At 39.9% G+C, this 18,759-nt stretch overlaps 2 protein-coding genes across 3 annotated transcripts; one reads left to right on the top strand and one right to left on the bottom strand.

Annotated features, from left to right (window-relative positions):
- Nucleotides 1-1,863: 1,863 nt before the first annotated feature.
- LOC117302276 (major facilitator superfamily domain-containing protein 8-like) lies at nucleotides 1,864-12,787 on the bottom strand. 2 transcript variants are annotated; one of them, XM_033786140.1, is made up of 11 exons: nucleotides 12,436-12,787; nucleotides 10,119-10,304; nucleotides 8,786-8,848; nucleotides 8,254-8,453; nucleotides 7,008-7,374; nucleotides 5,583-5,656; nucleotides 5,044-5,127; nucleotides 4,817-4,949; nucleotides 4,297-4,416; nucleotides 3,055-3,185; nucleotides 1,864-2,255 (listed from the first exon to the last, which is right to left on the bottom strand). In XM_033786140.1, exons 1-11 carry the CDS (start codon nucleotides 12,512-12,514, stop codon nucleotides 2,112-2,114), a joined length of 1,581 nt encoding a protein of 526 aa, XP_033642031.1. In that variant the 5' UTR covers nucleotides 12,515-12,787; the 3' UTR covers nucleotides 1,864-2,111. The 2 variants fall into 2 exon arrangements, with proteins under 2 accessions (XP_033642031.1, XP_033642032.1); XM_033786141.1 differs by having other exon boundaries at nucleotides 7,224-7,374.
- Nucleotides 12,788-12,976: 189 nt separating this feature from the next.
- On the top strand, nucleotides 12,977-18,759 carry LOC117302275 (tRNA pseudouridine synthase-like 1). The gene is made up of 7 exons (XM_033786139.1): nucleotides 12,977-13,133; nucleotides 13,809-13,878; nucleotides 14,392-14,582; nucleotides 15,490-15,636; nucleotides 16,211-16,445; nucleotides 17,098-17,260; nucleotides 18,409-18,759. The coding sequence occupies exons 1-7, from the start codon at nucleotides 13,087-13,089 to the stop codon at nucleotides 18,471-18,473; spliced, it is 918 nt and encodes a 305-aa protein (XP_033642030.1). The 5' UTR covers nucleotides 12,977-13,086; the 3' UTR covers nucleotides 18,474-18,759.

Below are 18,759 nucleotides of genomic sequence, written 5' to 3'. Positions count from 1 at the left end.
TGACCCTTGTAGATTCTTTCCCAAAGGCTTTAAAAATATATAGCACATTTTACAACGTATATCAATGCGCTTTACATAAGTGCCCTGGTCGTTAGGCCAATAACCTTCCTGTAATTTCCCTGGGAAGTTTACAGCCCGGGCTGCCCCACTGGCTTTCTCATACACGCTACAAGCCTGGAATTACAGGCAGGCCACGGAGTTTATGCCCTCTGTTGCCCCTGGTCTTGGCCTTGGTGCCCCTTCAAAAGTTTCCCATTGACTTTAATATTTCCATTGGAAGTGGCCTTTGCAAAATAAAAATGGCCTTGCCCTTTCAAAGATGAAATTCCAGGCCTGACACTATCAACCTCTACCCTCGCAGGTACCCATTTATACCCTGGGCCGAAGAGAAGCAATTATAGCAGGCATCTTGCACAAGTGTCGCTGCTGGGATTCAAACCCACACCCGAAGACTTTATCGCCAAAACTTGAATTTGATGCTCTTAACCGCTCGGCCATGACACTCTACTCATTGTCACTCATCATCAAAAATAAGTCTAAGAAATTGGCATTACATAAAAATGTGTACTTCTTTATTATTGTTACTATAATCAGTTCCAACATTTGAAGATAGAATACTGTATCGTTAATGGATACAATCTGATACAAAATAAAGCAGTATTAAATTTGATAGCTTCAACTTTCACAAAATTAAATGTTCTTTGCTCGGTAGAGTCCAACATAGGACTGGTATGATTTGTACACTAAGCAATTCCAAAAAATGTACTGTTTTCAAAAAATATCTTGCATATTTAAAAAAATATTTATTTATCAAGTTTAAAACTTAGTTCACACAATAAACCTTATGCATTTGATGTCATTTTGGTACAGGGTCCTCAACCAGAGATCGAAAGGAGGTTGTTCATTGGTTAATCCTGTGCATTGCGCATTTAAATCTGCGTGTTTCTCTTGTTTCAGCATCGGTTTTACCTCTAAGATGGCAGCTGGATGACGTCAATGCATAAGGTCTATTTATTTATAATTTATAATAATAGAAAATAAGAACAATATTTTTATTGCACCATGTCTGTCATAAATGACACTGATGGGCTCGATTTCACAAAGATTTTATCTGAAAAGGTCTGGGTACTTTTTGTAGGACACAAAACTAATCCACAGATCTTGACACATTTCTTCCCGAGGTGCTGAAGTTTTTGAGAAATGAGTAAAACCATGTCACATAAATAATGTAAACGCATTTTTACATGCTAAAATAATGTTTTGCACACTACAATGTACCCGCCTTCAGCTCGTATATTCTTTCCACAAATCTACACTTTCTCGTCCATTCTCCTTTACTTAACACACGATTTCCCTGATTGCAAGATGCAAATATGGCAGCTTTGTGCTCCGATCAATCTAAGCTTTTAAGTGAAACTGGCTCGCTGGCTCCAAATCATCAAATCTGGTGCAGTAAAAATAATTTTGTGAGACGAAGCAGCCACTCCTTGAAATGGACACAAGGTGAATTGACAATTTAACCAAAATCATTTTAGGCGATTTGGTTTTCAGTAGATTTGTCCAGATGAAGAAACAAAATGTTGGATCCAAAACACAGAAGACAAAGTGTTTACAGAGAGGCTTTGATGTAAAATTCAGTTTTGTGACGCAATCTTTTCCAATTAAGTACAGTGAGTCCTCAAGAAGGTGGGAACAAATTACAATTCTCTAACCTCAAGTTAAAATGGTGTTGAAATGTCGTTTTATTTATTCCCCAAACACAAAATTACGTTGACCTTTGTAACAGTGTGGCCATCTTGATTTTACTCCATTCCAACTCATTGTAACCAAACTGAGGCTGGACGAAATAATAGTCTGGTGCCTTGTTTGCACAATGAATGTTAGCATTCCTTATTGTTATTAGACACATGGAACATGACCAAGATGGTGACAGCGTGGTTAATGTCAATTAAATCAGTTATTGATGGAAGTTTTCCAGCCATGTTATTCCTCAGAGGTTAGGACAAACTGACTACCCCTCATTTTTCATTTCACAAATTTCTCAAAACAACTGGCGTATCTTTTTTTCAGCAGAACGTACCCGCACAGCAAGTCTTGCACCCCACCTTCCATCAGGCGACCCCATAGTCTTTGACATCACCATTGAGCAATGGTTTGGTCTCTTCTTTCGAATCTTCTTTGCAGCTTGCTTGACTTGTCTCGGCTGCGACTTCTGAGTGTGGCCTAAGAAGTTTCCATGACATCAGCGACATCATCTGAAGAAGGTAATGTTGATTTTAGTTTGACGCAACATTGATGTATGACTAATGATTTGTTTGGTTCATGTGTAATTCTGTTCATGAAACCTAGGATGCCTCCTAAGTGAACTTGATCAGTGTAGCTCGCAAGCCTGAGAAAACCTGTAAACAAGGGTGCTTGCTGTGTGAACGAGAAACGCCAGGGTTCAATTTCATGGAGCTTCTTAGTCGAACAAATTGGTCAAGCACGAAAATAGCTTGCTTATTTTACACATGTTACTGGCCAAAATTTCATGCCGTTATACATTGCTTGTGACTGGTATTGAGCTATTGTTTACTTAGCATAACAATTGAGTGGAGTCTTAGCCCGTGTTCTGATTTGACTAAGCATGGATTATTTTGCTTTAACAGAATTTTGTGCTGAAGCAGCTCTTTGAAATTTGGCCCAGGGTTAACCACTACTCTTCCATGCTGAGTGTTCTGGGTTCTTTTACATGCATTACCAATCCAAGCACACAGGACCTATGGTTATTTTGTCTGAAGGACAAAGCAATGGGAGACTTTCTGGGACGATAGAGGGCAGCAGACTTACCGGGTAAATCCATTGTTCTCAGAATTATGCGCATGTTCAGAACTACGTAAACAATGGAAATTTACCCGGTATGTCTGCTGCCACCTAGCGTTGGAAAGTCTCCTATTATGGTAACGCGTCTCGTTCAAGGACACTGTAGTGCCATGGCTGATTAGAAACACCAGGAGCTTGAGTCAAACTCTCTTAACCGCTGGGCAACAACAAAACGGTTGATATTTAACTTACCCAAACTAGGAGGAAAAGGGCCATCATGATTGCTAAAGTCTCAAATGGTATATTCTGCATGCCGCCCGCCCATAAAGGACCCATGATGGTCCCGATTCCACCAACGGCTCGGCGAACACCTTGGGCAAAACCTGTGAAGTACAATTCAAACCCCATCATTAGGCCACATAAAAAAAAATTGTTGATCGTCCCGGCCTGACCGTTCAAAACCCCCCAACCCATTTTTTTTTTTTTTTTTTTTTTTTTTTTTTTTTAAGATGTTTAAAGAAGGTTTTTATTCATGTTGGCAAAGCAAGAACAATTCTTCAAATATTTACTTGGGCTACACTGTGCTTAGATGTTTGAAAAAGTTTACAGACAATGTCATCTAGGAGTTAAATTTGTTTGACAAAACTATTGAAAACATCAAAAACACACAAACCCTCTGTTTTATAGTGGTTGTGATGATTTCTTTATTCTTGATTTCATATTTGGCATGTCAAAAAAAAAAAAAAAAAATCCCTCCCTCCCCCATCCGCAAAAAAAAAGGACGATCAACAACTTTTTTTTTTATATGGCCTTATCAAGATTTGTAAGATTTGAAACTTTGTATGGTGGGAATGTTATTAGGCGAGGTTTGCGGTAGCACCATGTGTAAATCTCTTTTTGAGTAGTGTTGGTTTTAAAAAGAACAACTCAACTTTTTCGATCAGTATTCTCCTGAAGATGATCAGAGCATACCGAGTTGCCAACCCAAGGTTCTTTTCACAACCAACACTACTCCTTGGTACAACCGAAAAACTCATTGTTCTATTCTTACTGGTACCAAGAAATTGACCTGTGTCAAAAACCTCAAAATTTGGCAAATTGGTTTTTGTACAAATTATACTGATTACTATTGATGTTTCCAGCTAGTCCTGATTGGCGATTTTCATTTTGTAAACAAAAGTCACCGAATAACTGTCCGCAACATAAATTACTGGAGAAGAAATAGTATCAAACAAACAAATGGCTGAAAACAATCCAGGTTTCTAGACTTGCCCAGTCGCTCCGAGTCAGCATCCCAAACAGTTTATGTTGCGCCCTCTACTGGTGACTAATATAAAAAAAAACAGCATAGCCAATCGAGACTAAGCTCCAGCTGACCTGTTTATCCAGAGTTTATTTTCTTTACACTGTTTACAGACAAGTCACCAATTACAATGTGCATATACTTTCCATGTAGATTGAACTTTGACCTGAGGTCACAATCTTTGACCTTACCTTGCATTTCTGGAGGAGTGACCTTTGAGAAGAGTGATACGATGGAGATTAGCAGGAAGCCGAGCCCAGAAACCTGGATGATGAAAAGAATTGAAAACCACCACAGATTCTGGGACCTCCCTGCAAGGAAAAATCAGGTAGAATTCAAGTTTTTTTACATTTTATTTGAGAAAATAGAATGAGCTGTTGCAAACTGCTTACTAAACAAAAGGACCTATGGTACACATGCTAAAAAAATGCAAACGGAAACTACAATTGTAGTTGGGCAGAGTTGTCCTCTAGAAAGAAAAAAAAACGGTGCTTCCCTAAAATGTTACTCTAGCTTCGGCACTGACTGATGAAGGCTTCGGCACTGGCTTATGAAGATTATACAGAAAGGCAACACTTATGTTTGTTAAAGGAGGTGTCAGAAACACTGAAATGAGTGGAGTTCCTCGGAAATTCCTGGGAAATTCCTGAGTAATTGGTCTAGTGTGAAAGGGCCTCGTAATTTTCAAGTAATCATCAAACAATATTTTACCTGGTGTTGCATGTGGATAGAAAATCATCAGCATAATGTAAGGTACTAACTCAAGTGTCACTGAAGCAAATAACATCGTCCGGTCGGAGATAAATTTACTGATGCATTTGATGATGATGAAGCTAGCAAGAAGCTGAAAAAAAAAAAAATCATGACTTATCATTTTAGGGATCAAAACAGTTATGATAAGTCGAATGAGAATTAAAATGTATACTTTGATTTCTTACCTCAAACCCAGCTACAGCAAACAAGATGCTGTTTTCAATTCCTCCGAAATCCAGAAGGTTTTTTGTCATAACTGTGACTGCAGTCTGCGGGGTTACAATAAAAAAAAGGTTTTAAATACCTATTAGGATAGCTGTTCACTATAAAACCTAGAAAATATAAACATTGTGGTGTGTCATAACTGAGTAGTTAAGGGCACTGGTTAACTCAGAACAAAGCTTTGGTGTTTCTGATCAGCCGAGTGGGGTTTTCTTCTGTGTTTCTGGCAGAAATATAGGACTCCTATATTACATGTCTCATGTTTAGTGTAATGCACGTAAAAGATTCAAGTTACACTTATCACTAAGAGAAGGGGTTTTCTTCTGTGTTTCTAGCAGAAATATAGGACTCCTATATTACATTTTGATAAGTGTTCCACCAATCAAATGTAAATGCGATATTAATATCAAACTCTTCTTGCTATGGATCCATCGACCAATCAGAATTAGGGATACAAGTTTGCTTGAATAAATGAATAAATAACGTAGTGGGTCTACTTTACCTCTAAACATGTCTGATTGAACATGAAGACAAACTGCGCCGTCAACAAAACTAGCACCTCCTCTTTAAGAAAAACTGCCAATTAAAGGTAGCGAGAAAAATCCAGAAACATATTCCGTTGTTAATCAAAAAAATATCGACAGATGAAAGTAAGATGCCAGATTGTACAATCTAAAAAAAATTTGTTTAAACCTGGTAAGCTTAATTTTTGTTTTTTATCTTGACACACTATGTTGTCTGGAGAAATAGTTCACGCGTGAATCGTTTCTCAGATTCAAATGTTCTTTGGGTGACAAAAATTCGATTAGCTTCCTGGGTCGACCCCGATTTGCCCCGGTACGTTTAAATAGCTCTCCAGGGGCTCACCCGTGTCAGCTCCAAGTGCCCTGCTCGTGGAACGGGTCACTTTGAGCTAGCCTGTGGTGCATGACGTCACCACGAGAGGGTGAGCGATCGTTCGATTAGCTCGTCAGGGGCTCACCCGAATGAGCACCGCGGGGTCGACACAGGGAAGCTAAACAACCAACCCAGTATGGAAACCCTATTGCTTCAAAGGGAATCCTTTCTCAAAATGGTTTATACTATCCACAGCTTCATTGCTTTTCCTATGGTCATAATTGTTTTGGAGAGTTTTCCAATTTATTACCCATACCTTTAACAAGATGTTTATGGAAAAAAATGAGGAAAGAATAAACTAAAGGTATAATTCCCGGCATACCATGCAAGCATGAACTTATTTCAACAGAAGAATTGAAAAACAAAGTGAATGGTCCCAAGTTATAACTACTTTGGTATAACGTAATAGAGCTGCTTAAACATAAAAAGTAGCTAAGCACAACAGAATTAAGCCCAAAAGAATAAGATTAAGAGCTAAAGTACCAGGTCACATGAACAATCTGTGACTGGTATCCTGGTCATTTCTGCTAAGCTGAAACTTTTTAAGCGATGAAATTAAGCCCCTTTCGGCAGAAAAATTGCTTTAATAGAAAGATCGCTGTCTAGCCAAAGTGAAGTATGCAGAATGCATAGTCAAGCAGTTCTGCTAATGTAGAAGATGATTTTCCAGCCTTTTTTACCTTCCTTTTTCATGAAGCCTTGTGGCCCAATATCATTAATAAGATGTGTCACATTAATGGAAAGTAATAAAAAGAAAGTTTTATGAGCTTATGCTCCAAGCTAAAGAAATTTAAGCAGTCCTTTAAATTCATCCCGGTTTCTAAAGGCCGAGTCACACTGCAGCGATAACGAAAACGATAACTATCACGACGCAAAGAGAACGCATTCTATTGGTTGAATTGCTCCACGCAGAATTTGCACACGCTCATTCAACCAATAGGATGCGTTCTCTTTGCGTCGTGATCGTTTTTGTTATTGCTGCAGTGTGACTTGGCTTTAACAGTTTTATTAATAATGCTTTCACATGTACCATCAAGCAGTGAAATCTTGTGAATCTTGTCGTCGTTTCTTTCCTCGTAGCTGTCCTCGCTGCTGTCATTGTTGCACATGTCCCGCTGGTAGTCTTCCACACGTCCGCTATTCAAGTGCCGCAAGCCGTTAGTAGCCGAGCTGTTAGCATTATCTAGCAGGTCACTCATGCCATCCGCATTGATTGAATACAGACTTTTTTCAAGGCCATCCTTACCGTCAACGATTGCGACGTTTCCGCTCGGGGGAGAAAGTGCGGAATTCTCCTCTGCGGCAAGAATGATATCTTGCTTGTCGAGAGGTGGTATGTCATAGAATAGGAATAACACCACAAACTCGAGAACTACATACAAGATACACATAAGAATCTGTGGAGACATTCAAGATTTGTTGGTGAGTTATTAATAATAATAAATAGTTCTTATATCTGGATTTTATATAGCGCATTATCATTTTACAATATCGTATCAATCCGCTTTACATTTGTGCCCAGGGGTAGATTTCACGAAGAGCTAAGACTAGTCTTATCTCGAGTTAGTCCCAGGACTAGTCCTACATAATGTAAGTTAAGACTAGTCCTAACTCTTTAAGAAATCAACCCCTGGTCATTGGACCGATCACATTCCATTATCTTTCTCAGCTCCCCGACTGCAAGATGCAAATGTTGCTCTGTGAATCCCACCTCAGACTGGAGCCTTGCATGTTGTTTGGGTTTTCAGTCCATACCCAATAGACCAATCCATTAGGCTACGCCCACGACGCACGTGTGAGCAAGAACACGTGAGCCTCTCCAATGCCTTTCTGCACAACTGTGCCGCGCGCGCCAAGCATACGCGCACGCATGTCGGACCTTATTTGTCGGACCTTCATTGCGTTGTGATTGGTCAATACGCAAATGGGCAGAGCTTAATGGATCGGTCTATTGTGTTTGTTTCCCCTCTGTTGGGGTTTTCCCTTCCACATCTTAAATCTAACTAGGCCTGATACTTCACGGAGGCAACAGAGGCGATTGCCTACATGCCCCTGGTCAGTGCCTTGGTGCCAGTGTTGCTTGGTGCCCTTAAAAAGCTCCAGTAGAAGTTTACAATTTCCTCATAGGGTGCCTGCCCTTTCTCAAAGGTTGTCTAACCATTCTTGTTTCCTCTCCACCAGCCCATTATTGGCATTACTGCTGTTTGGTTGTGTAATAAAATGCTTTTTAAAAGATTCAAAACAAAACCAACAACAGGTGTCTCCCCTTGACTCACCCCTGGTCCGGAGAATTTGTTGACATGAAATGGCCCGATGTAGAAGTCCAAGCTGTTGAGGGGAAAATTAAGGGCGGGGCCAAGGAGGAGACCAATCTGCCTCGCCCCCGAGGCTGTAGAAAGGGCTGATGCCCGCCCTTTTTCAGTCGATGTTCTCGAAATTTGTGCAAAAATTGAGGAGCCGACACCAGCACCCACTCCTAAAAAGAAGAGATTTATTAACTGAAGTATTTGTTATATATGAATCTCTACAATCGTAGGTTTTTCATTCCGTCCTCCGATGATCAAGAAATACTTGCCCCCAGAAAGTTTTAGTAGCCAAGATATAGAACATGTATAGATGGATTGCAATACGAGTCATAAACGCCATCTTGGATGAAAAAGTGATGAAAAGTGCATGAGTGTACGTGGCCAATGATTAGCTCTTCACTTGTGCACAATTCATCAAAGGTGGCAGCCAATGATGTCTATTGCAATCCGTCTATTGTCATAAACGTATCTTTCTGATGTATTAATCGTAACAAGCAATTACCTGAAACTAGTCTACTTCCAAGCAGCATATATTTGGTGCCTCCAACAAAATACAGAAAGTTGCCTGTCAAGAAAAACAAACCAGAACACATTCAAAAATAAAGAAAAAAGCAACAATTTGTTCTTACTGCCTTGAAACTATTAAATAATCCTACTGTTTTTACCCATACACCGATGTGTGTTAGCACTGTATACTCAGTACTTTCCCGAGTCCTGTGAACAAATATCACAGGCATGTTATACGGGTGGGATTCGGACCCACGACCCTTGCAATTCTAGAGCAGTGTCTTACCAACTAGACTACCGAGACTGCCCAGTAGCTAGAGGCAGTTTGAATCCTATGTTTTCGCAGCGGGTACCGCAATGATATATTATAGGCCCTAGATGTTAAATTTGCATCGGGGATAAATAATCCGACTGTCAACCATGGTGAGAAGACCAGTGGTGCGTTCCACTCGCGCAAACGTTGCCAACAGTTGCGCACGTTCGCCAACAATTTCAAGTGGAACGAGTTGTTCGCTGCCACCGTTGGCGAACGTTGGCAACTTTAGGCGAACATACTTCGGAGGTGTTGGCGAGTGGTTTTTAAAATGGTGGACCAGCATACGGTATTATTTCTTTGTCACCAACATAATTACAGTGTTTTCGGTGGATGATAATGCAGATTTGGAATAACAAAGTTAATTAGTTGATGTGATGCTGTCAAAAAGAGGACTATTGCAGCAAAAACAAAGTTTTAAAAAAACTACGTATATGGTGCGCGCCATCTTCATTTCAGGGCGCCGACATGTTGACATCGCGTATACGCACCAATCGTTCAAAAGGTAAAAAACGTTTGCGTGAACAGTTGCGAGTCGTTTGCGCGAGTGGAACGCACCCCTGGCCTTCCACCAATGCAAGACACCAAAGGACTATCCTTGACATCACCAGCTTTGAGGTCACCCAAAGAACCAAGCCTGCCACTCGATACAACCTCCAAACTTGGGGTAGGTGCAGGGTGGGTCAATTTTGAAAAAAAAAATTCAAAATTTGTATACATTAATTTTTTTAAATTGCAGGCCCCATATTTCACAGAGGCAACAAAGGCAATTGCCTCCGTGGCCCCTGGTCCTGGCCTTGGTGCCCTTGAAATGCTCCAGTACAAATTTACAATTTCCTCACAGGGTGCCCTTTACCAAGTAGAACACGACTTGGTGCCCTTGCCCTTTAAAAATTGAAGCATACAGGCCTGGTAGTACAATAATTTTACACACAAGAAAAAAAGGCTATTTCTCCAGCTGAATACTAGCCATATCTCAACAAATTACCTTATTAGAAAAGCCTTCCAAACTTACCTGCAATTTCAAACAAGTTGGCAAATAAAATGAGAATTTTTGTCCGATGGAAGCGATCTTGAAAGAGGCCGTAGAGCGGGGATGTTAAGACACCGCTGAAGCTGAATGCAGCCATGACGATACCGAAAAAGGTAGCGTCCCCATCGAGAGAACCCAAGTACTCGTTGAGTGTCGGCAAAACAACAGCTGGGGGCAAAATAACAAATACTGTTTTTATATACACGTATGTGAAACTATTACAACAAATAAACAGGAGCAACTACCAAAGAAGGGAAGCCTTCCAATATCATTATCTTCAAACTGTGTAAGTTAAGTGTAAATCTGTGGACATTGTGTTTTGTGTTACAAAAAGTACCCCAATTTAAGAGGGACTCCATTCAGTTCTGTGATTCACTCATTTAAGTTTACCAATAGAAAGAGTCCTTATAAAATTAGGGGAAATTCAAAAATATATTTACAAGTTTCTAATCCTGGGTTAAAAAAAATGGTGCAAAAAAATAAACTGTTTGGAATGTACAGACTTATTTGATGTTTGATGATATCATGATTGTGCCAAATTTCACTCTCAAATTTCACACCATTTTAATGCGGGTTTTAGAGACCAGTAAATTTTTTCCACAATTTTGATGAGGTCTCACATCACACCAGACTCCCACTCCCCCACTTGACCAAAGATCTCTTGTTGCTCAAAACTTTTATTGGACCAGAATTTGTTTAAATACTTTTTACAATACTTGACCCAAAATCTTTTTCTATGTATTAGCCCTGGACCCACAGTTAAAATTTCTGTTCTCTTTTAAACAGTGCATGGGAGGAGTGGGATCTTTTGACACATGGGGAATTGTGATGTATGTCACCCCAACCCTCCTATCAGCCAATTTTGCACATATTTTAACAGACCTCCATTCGTGTAGAGTATCTCGTCATCTTTCAAAGGTCAATAGAAAAACAACCAATTGATCTGTTTTATCTTAAGGGTTTTACATAAATTGATGACACAACTGACCCGGACAGGACCATAAAGATGGCCATGGGATAGATAAATAGATCAAATTATTGACAGTACATTGATAACACTGTTCTACAGTTTAGAAATAGAATGATAAAAGGGAAGGTACACTATTGGTAATTGTAAAAGACCAGTGTTCTCACTTGCTGTACCTCAACAATGCATAAAATAACAAATCTGTGAAAATTTGAGCTCAATGGGTCATCTGAGTTGAGAGAAAATGATGAAAGGAAACACACCCTTGTTGGACGAATCTATGTGCTTTCAGACAGGAATGAAAGACTTCTAGTCTTCTTATTATTTTAGTGAGAAGTTACCTCTTTCTCAAAAACTACATTACTTCAGAGGGAGTCGTTTCCCACAATGTTGTATACTACCAACAGCTCTCCAATGCTAGTTACCAAGTCAGTTTTTAAGTTAATGTTTGTTTTGAGTAATTACCAAATGTGTACCTTCCCTTTAAATGATTTTGGATTTATTAAGACAATGAACTGGATTGAGGATTGGTAGTTTAAACACAAAAACTAAATAGTTTTAATCTGAAAGCTCAGTGTTACAATAATTTTCACACCAGTACTGCACCCAAGGGCTCTTCCCGGGATTTTCTAAATCTGTTGGGCATTCTGACCCGAGTACACTGAATTGAAACAAGGGCCCTGCAATATTTTTTTACTTGGTGTTTGTCTTTGAGTTTTATAAGCCCAACTGTGCAAACTGCAACAGGACAATTCTCCAGAAATGGTCTTATCTTTATAAAATCTTGTTTGTGTATCGGCCTGATACGCACCGTGCATGATGGCAAAAACTGCACTGGTACCCCATTTTCTATTTGATCAATCCCTTCAAATTGGAGTGGAAATATCTGAATGTCAAACACAAAGAGAGCTTTATTATAATATGATGGTTGGGTACACACAAAAAACAAAGACCAAGCAAGAACTTGGCCATTAATGGGCCGATTTCAGTGATTTTTCACTTGTAATAATTATGAAAGAAAGTTCAATTGAAAAAGTTTGCAATACTTGGTAAAGCAGTCAACACCACCTAACTTAGTAAAATTTAGCCCACCTTGTTGAGCTGTTAACTAATGGCTCCGCTTTTAACATCGGTCTCATTAACAGCTATGGTGACAGTGATGAGACCGATGTTAAAAGCGGAGCCATTAACAGCTCAACAAGGTGGGCTAGATCTAATTCTACCTCTCCATGCACTTACTAACTTCCCAGAGTGCCCGGTTTTCCGGATTTACGAATGTTACAATGTCGTTTACAACTTACATAAAAAAAACAATAAACTCCCTGTACATACCATATTCTATTCCACCGAGTAAAAAGAAGATTGCTTGAGCCACATTCGTCAGTCGTTTTTTAGTCTTTAACTTCATCATGGCAACTGCAAGCTGTACCACCCCGGCGGCGTCCGGGAGATCTCCACGCAAAGAGATCACGAAAGTGAAGTTCCGGCACCAACAAAACAAGCTAACTAAATACAGAGTGTTAGTAATTATATAAAAGTTTAAGTACGTCTAGTGGCTGGTGCTGTGCAGCAGCCGTATTTTGCATCAAGGTACATACAACCATAACTTCAGCAGAGCATGCAAAGAGACCTTGATTTAACAATCGTATGACACCCGTATGACATCCTTCTCCTGAGACCTGACGCCCGCCCCAGTCACTAAGCACACATCGTCCCATGTGTTTTTGGTGCTGCGTGTCGGTGTATCCCGTGATTTCAACGAATAGTCTGGTGCCATATACCTCGTTACGTGGCGACTTCAAATGGGCACGTCTGGGTCTTTTCGGTAAAATATTTAGCAAACCCAAGAGGGCGGTATACAACGTGGTGTGTGTCGAGAAAGGAAAAGACGTCTGCTCTCAAAACTCAACACAAAAATGTCTGTGGTGTTTGATTAACTACAGTTTTAAAGATTCTGACAATTCTAGGCAAAGCTAAAGAGGGATGGTTCGATACTTGATTTATTTCCAGTACATCGGAACAAAATATTGGTTGGTGTTTTATTTTACTCATTTTCAGCTGGGGAGTCGCTCATTTCATGTGCTCGCATTCGCAAGCGTGGTGTCGTGGTGGACAACAGGAATGTGTGTTATATTATGACTGGTGCCTACTTCTACTCTAGAAACTAGAAGGCTCCCCCGTGAGAATGAGGGAGCATTATAGTTTCTAGAAGTAACTGGTGCCTATGTATGGTGGGGGTGGTGATGGCCATGTTGTGTAGCTCTACTCTGCAGACTCGACCAATTTGGCCATGTTGTTGTATCAAAACTCAGATTTCGGCAAATAGGATGATAATCACTCCTTCCTGTACGTTGTAAGGCCCTCAACTAGGTTCCACCTCTATTGTGTTTTTTAATCTTTAAAAAATCATATTATTATATTAAACAACCATGTAAAAATAATAAATAAGCCAAATAATAAAGAATCCAGGTGATCGCCTCATCCCTTTTTTAATATTGGTCCTTTAAATTGCACTAACTGTACATCACTGTTTATACCATGTTTACTGTAGTGACACGCGACACAAGCAGCCGATTTCACGAAAATGCTAGGATTTATCCTATCTGTCTCAAGTTTGGACGAGTAACCCGTCCTAACGTCTACTAAATGGCAGGTCATTTCTCTTTCGACATGATTAACGTTGACTTGTTTTCCTTTTTTTAAAGTGGCGTTGTAAGAGCATCCAAGAAGACAACGGCAGAAACTGGTCTAGTTGGTGTTCAGGATGTCATCGAGGTACAATAAATAATTTCCAGAATTTGAAGACCATTAATAATTTATGTACTTATTTTAGAAAACCAGTACTTGATCCCCCCCAAAAACCAATGATATAACATTCCCTAAGTGATTTTCAATAGCTGGTATTTATTGTCTGCAGCGCTGGAATTTCCTCGAGGCAAGGCCACCATTTTGTAAAAGGCACGTCCATTGGGAAAACCTACGGGAAACTTTATAGGATAAGTCACCAAGGCCAAAAACCAGGGGAAAACGGAGGCAATGGTTTCAACCAAAGGCCTGGGTCTGGTTTCCCATAACATTGCTAAGTTTAGGTTTAGGTTTGAACAGTGAAAACATACTGGAGCAGGACTTGAACCAATGACCACAGAATTAGCAACTGACGCTCTACCTACTAAACTATCCAGCCGTATGTTGGTGGTCTCCCTATTACTTGTCATTGTCTTTGTTCGGGGTTGCCAATCAAAAGCCATATACTGTAACTACTTAAGTTTATTCTACTTTACTTCGTAGAATGCATTGGAAAAGTTGAACCCATATCAACCGCCGAAGATCTTTGTGTCTAGCCGAACTGACTCCGGGGTCCACGCTTTGTGCAATGCAGCACACTTTGATCTGGTTCGACCGCCAAAGAAGCCTCCAGTATTTAACCTTGATGGTCTGAGGTTAGGTATTAATTGCCACATTGGGAATGAGCCTGTCAGGTTAGTATGTTACCTGATGCCATTTTTGTCTTCATTTTTTGGCCCGAAAAACCTTGTCTCAAGTTATAATTATTGTGGTGATACTGCTCCTCAGAAATAAATCGTACGAATTACTCAATACAAAGACTCACGGAAGACGATTTGTTGTTAACTTCTTCTGCATGCAGTCTATTTATTTATACATATGGCTTTTAACATAGGAGTGCACCCTTTGGTCCCCAAGATAAGAATAACTCCTTTACTTTCCCCATCCCTCTTTTATTTCCCTTCAACTCCTTGAGGAGTGGTCATTCCTGGAATGAGGCAAGAACCACATCCTTGAGTCCAGGTAGGTCACTGACCACTGACCTCCACACCCACCTCAGTATTCTAGGAATACCCATTACTACCACAATGACCTTCTCACCACCAGGCTCTGGGTGAAAGTTCGGTCGTGACTAATAATGACATCACAATTATATTTTGATGTTAATTTGAACATTATTTGTATCACGTTAAAATTTAAAATCGTTCTGCTGAGAGTATTTATATTTTCAAGAAGTTTGTATTAAAAGAATTCATAGAAAACTATGGGCAGCCTGTTGTGTTGATACCTCTCTTGCTCGTCACTAGCCCCTGGTACAGAAGTGCTGGGGAAAAAACAATGCTGATTTGCTAAACAAAAGCAACTGCTCTTCGCACCACCTTTAAAAACTTTTGGGCGTTATGATCAAGCAAGGTATTCTTGGGGGAAAGTAACTGACGAGATAAGACACTCTTGTGGATAAGGTTGATTGTGTGAGGATTCCCTCTTGTGCGTGCCCTTGAGCACCTTATTTTGGTGGATTTTGGCACCTTACAAATCCTATATATTATTAGTGTCGTCCACAATGATAGCCGATTTTTACTCTTGTTCTTTTTTACATAGGATCATCAAGGCAGTGCAGGTACCAGAGGAGTTTCACTCCCAGCATCTAGCCGTCAGCAGAAGATACCTGTACAGAATAGCAACGGGTTGTTATCATCGATCGCTGCCGGTCACCGAGATGGACAGATGCTGGGCTGTCAAATATGAGTGAGTATTCACTGAAAGCTTGTCAGACCATCAGGGCGAAGAAACTTTCCTCTGGGAGGGGGGCACTTCTATGGGGAAATGTGAGCTTGTATTGGAACCAGAGGGCACCATGGCAGAAGCACAGGGCACCACGGCAAGTTTTGGGGGTTACTTTGAATCCTGTGGTCGATTTCACAAAGAGTTAGGGCTAGTCCTAGGAGATATTAATAACGTATGGCTAGTCCTAAGTCTAACTCGAGATAAGACTAGTCTTAACTCTTTGTGAAATCCCCCCCTGGACCATTATGTGACCAAACATCAGGCACCTACATCACTTACATGTAAGGGAAAGGCAAAGTGGCATAGCATGGATTGAAATGTACACTGAATTTACAGGCAAAATTATAAAGAAAGTGGAGTAATTACCAGTTTCTTTAATAAAAAAAATATTGAGTTGAAACCAACGGTTCTTTTCAGAACCACCCGAACTCATTTAGAGATTATCATTACATGGTGTTACCGCAAACCTTTCTATATCATCTTTCCACCATGCAAAGTAATCAAATTGTATAATTTCATTATGTTTATTTTTAAGGTTGAACGTGGAGGCAATGAGAGAAGCATCTCAAATCTTTCTTGGCACCCATGACTTCTCGGCGTTCAGGAGTAGCTCCAAAGAGAGCGTCGTCAAGTCACCAATCAAAACGATTGATAGTATCGAAATAGCGCCCTCACAGGGCTTCCTTAGTCATCATTATGGCTCGCAGTATTCGGAAGAGATCAAGTTCTTGGAGGTTGTGTTTCGGAGCCGTTCTTTCCTGTATAGACAGGTAAGAGAAACTCCTAACAACAACTTGAAAGGTTTTTGGGATAAGGTTATTCCGTGTCAGTTGCCCCCCCCCCCAACCCTAAAGCTGTTGGTCCTGTGTTTTGTGTAACCCAGTACAACTATTGTTTAGAGACTGGGTTCTCCCCTGTTATTTCAGGCTGCTGAGTACACCACAGCACCTTATAAACGCTTTTAAGGTGCTACATAAATTGATCTCATAAATCATAAAAACTTCACAACTTGTCTTTAAAAAAAAACAGTATCTGGCATTATTCACATGCCTTGAAGTGAGACGTCAGATGCTCTAGCTAGTACAGACCCTATCTTTTGAAACCTCCTCCGGAAAAACTAAAGCCATCAATGTTTTTCTTGCTAACTGGTATTTCGGGGGTTGAACAAAGAATTGACTAGAGTGGGAAAACCCCCGGATTAACGTGCCGGCGCTCTATAAACTGAGCTATTTTGCGTGTCCCTATTTTGTCAATATCTTTGTTCGAGGATTAGTTGGTAGAGCGCCGGGACGTTAATCCGGAGGTCGTTGGCTCGAAACCCACTCTAGTCAATTCTTTGTTCAACCCCCGAAATCATTTAACAGTCAATTCCCTTGTGGTTTATATTAATAACTGGTATTTCTTGATATTTTTCACAATTAGATTCGTCGAATGGTATCAGCCCTTGTCTCTGTTGGTCTTGGCCATACCTCAAAAGAGGACCTGCAAGAGGTTCTTGATTCACGTAATAATGATCACGTCAAAGCCAGAAACACAGCGCCACCAAGTGGCCTCTACCTTGTAGAAGTATCGTACAACGAAAGAGGTAAGTTCAAAGAATTGGAACTGAACTACATGTACAATAAGCCATTTTGAGATTATGTTGACACAATACTATGACACTACATGTACATGTACATGTATTGGGTTTGAGTAAATTGTCTGTATTAGGATTGGAATTTCACAAAAGCCGCAGACGCCTCTGTTGCCCCTGGTCTTAGCCATGGTGCCCCATTAAAAGTTTTGCATAGACTTTAAGAAAATGGCATTCTCAAGTTAACTCAAGGCCTGCTCTATACACCCAACGCTAACAGTGCACTCCAGATATTATATCTCAAAAAGGCTTACTGACTTCTCAACTCGTATCAAAATGATAATATGGTCCTATGTGCATGGCATTCAAACTTTAAATGGCCTTTCCCCAAAGTGCTGGAGAATTGGTTTCATTTTCAAACTTTGCAGTTGAAACAGTGAAGTCTTTAAGACAGAAAAAAAAGGTTTTAAGCAAGAATTGTCATGTCCTTTAAATATTTTATTGAAAGACAAGAACAGGGTCAGTAGTTGTAGATGAAACATTTTTAAAAACAATGAATTACATTCAATCTCAAAAGCTCACTAATACTAAAGTACCAATACCAATAAACCATATAATACTTTTGGTTAGTCTAAGGACACAAAATATTTTGTCCCAGTACAAAAACTGCAGTAACAGAAACTGCTTACTAACCCAAATGACATGAGCCCAATTTTATAAACCTGGTAAAAAAAAACAGAAAATACTGCTTGACAATTATGTCTTTGCTAAGCAAAAATTGAGTCGGGCACCAGCCACAACTCTGCAAACTCATGTAATTTGGGCTGGTAACCTGAATTTGCTTAGTAACCAATACTACATAGTATTCTGTGTAAAGTGAGATTTTGTGCTTACAGGCTTAATGAAATTGGGCCCAGTGGTATACTTGTATACATAAATACAAAACCCGTTTAGCAGAAATAGATTTCCAGCCTCCAAACTGTGTAATGAAGTGTTTGTGACTGGCTCTTTTCTTATTCTTGCTAAGCACCATTATAATGCATGCTTAATAACTTTATGCAACTGGGCACTGAGTCTTTGACTCCGTCAATAGCTTTCTCAAAGGGTAATTTCCCAGATTTTAAATTAAAGTTCAACTTTTTTTTTGTGGTGGTTTTCAGATTTGCATCTTCATCACTCGGACCAACTCCCAAGCAAGGAGGACAAGATCAATGAACCCAATTGACTGTATTTTGGACTGCGTGAGGGCGCTTTCATCACCGCATTTCCTTGCATCCAGTTTAGTTTCATCTTTTGTTTGAACTGCCTGTTGTTTTATTGTCTCAGTGGCACACAAAAATAAGAACAAAACCATGTGAATTTTTGCATCGGTTATCAAGAATATCACGCTGTTTTTTTACCTTTCGATGTGTATTAATCACTCTATGTATACTGAGTACTTTCCTGAGTCTTGTGAAAAAAATCCGCAGGAAAACAAATTGGGTGGGATTCGAACCCACAACCTTTGCACC

This window comes from Asterias rubens, chromosome 18 (assembly GCF_902459465.1).
Source record: "Asterias rubens chromosome 18, eAstRub1.3, whole genome shotgun sequence".
NCBI lineage: Eukaryota > Metazoa > Echinodermata > Asteroidea > Forcipulatida > Asteriidae > Asterias > Asterias rubens.
The sequence above is the reverse complement of the archived record's forward strand: the minus strand, read 5'-3'. Positions and strand labels throughout refer to the sequence as shown.

Bases quoted from the DNA above. Each gene is read 5' to 3' on its own strand.
- LOC117302276 (XM_033786140.1), bottom strand. From the start codon at position 12,514: ATGATGAAGTTAAAGACTAAAAAACGACTGACGAATGTGGCTCAAGCA. The intron at 7,375-8,253 runs GTGAGTCAAGGG...ATGTCTCCACAG, and splicing joins ACAAATTCTCCGGACCAGGG to ATTCTTATGTGTATCTTGTA. The intron at 4,950-5,043 runs GTAAGAAATCAA...TTTTTTTTTCAG, and splicing joins TTGCTGTAGCTGGGTTTGAG to CTTCTTGCTAGCTTCATCAT.
- LOC117302275 (XM_033786139.1), top strand. From the start codon at position 13,087: ATGGTTCGATACTTGATTTATTTCCAGTACATCGGAACAAAATATTG. The intron at 14,583-15,489 runs GTTAGTATGTTA...TTTTTTACATAG, and splicing joins ATTGGGAATGAGCCTGTCAG to GATCATCAAGGCAGTGCAGG. The intron at 15,637-16,210 runs GTGAGTATTCAC...TTTATTTTTAAG, and splicing joins TGCTGGGCTGTCAAATATGA to GTTGAACGTGGAGGCAATGA.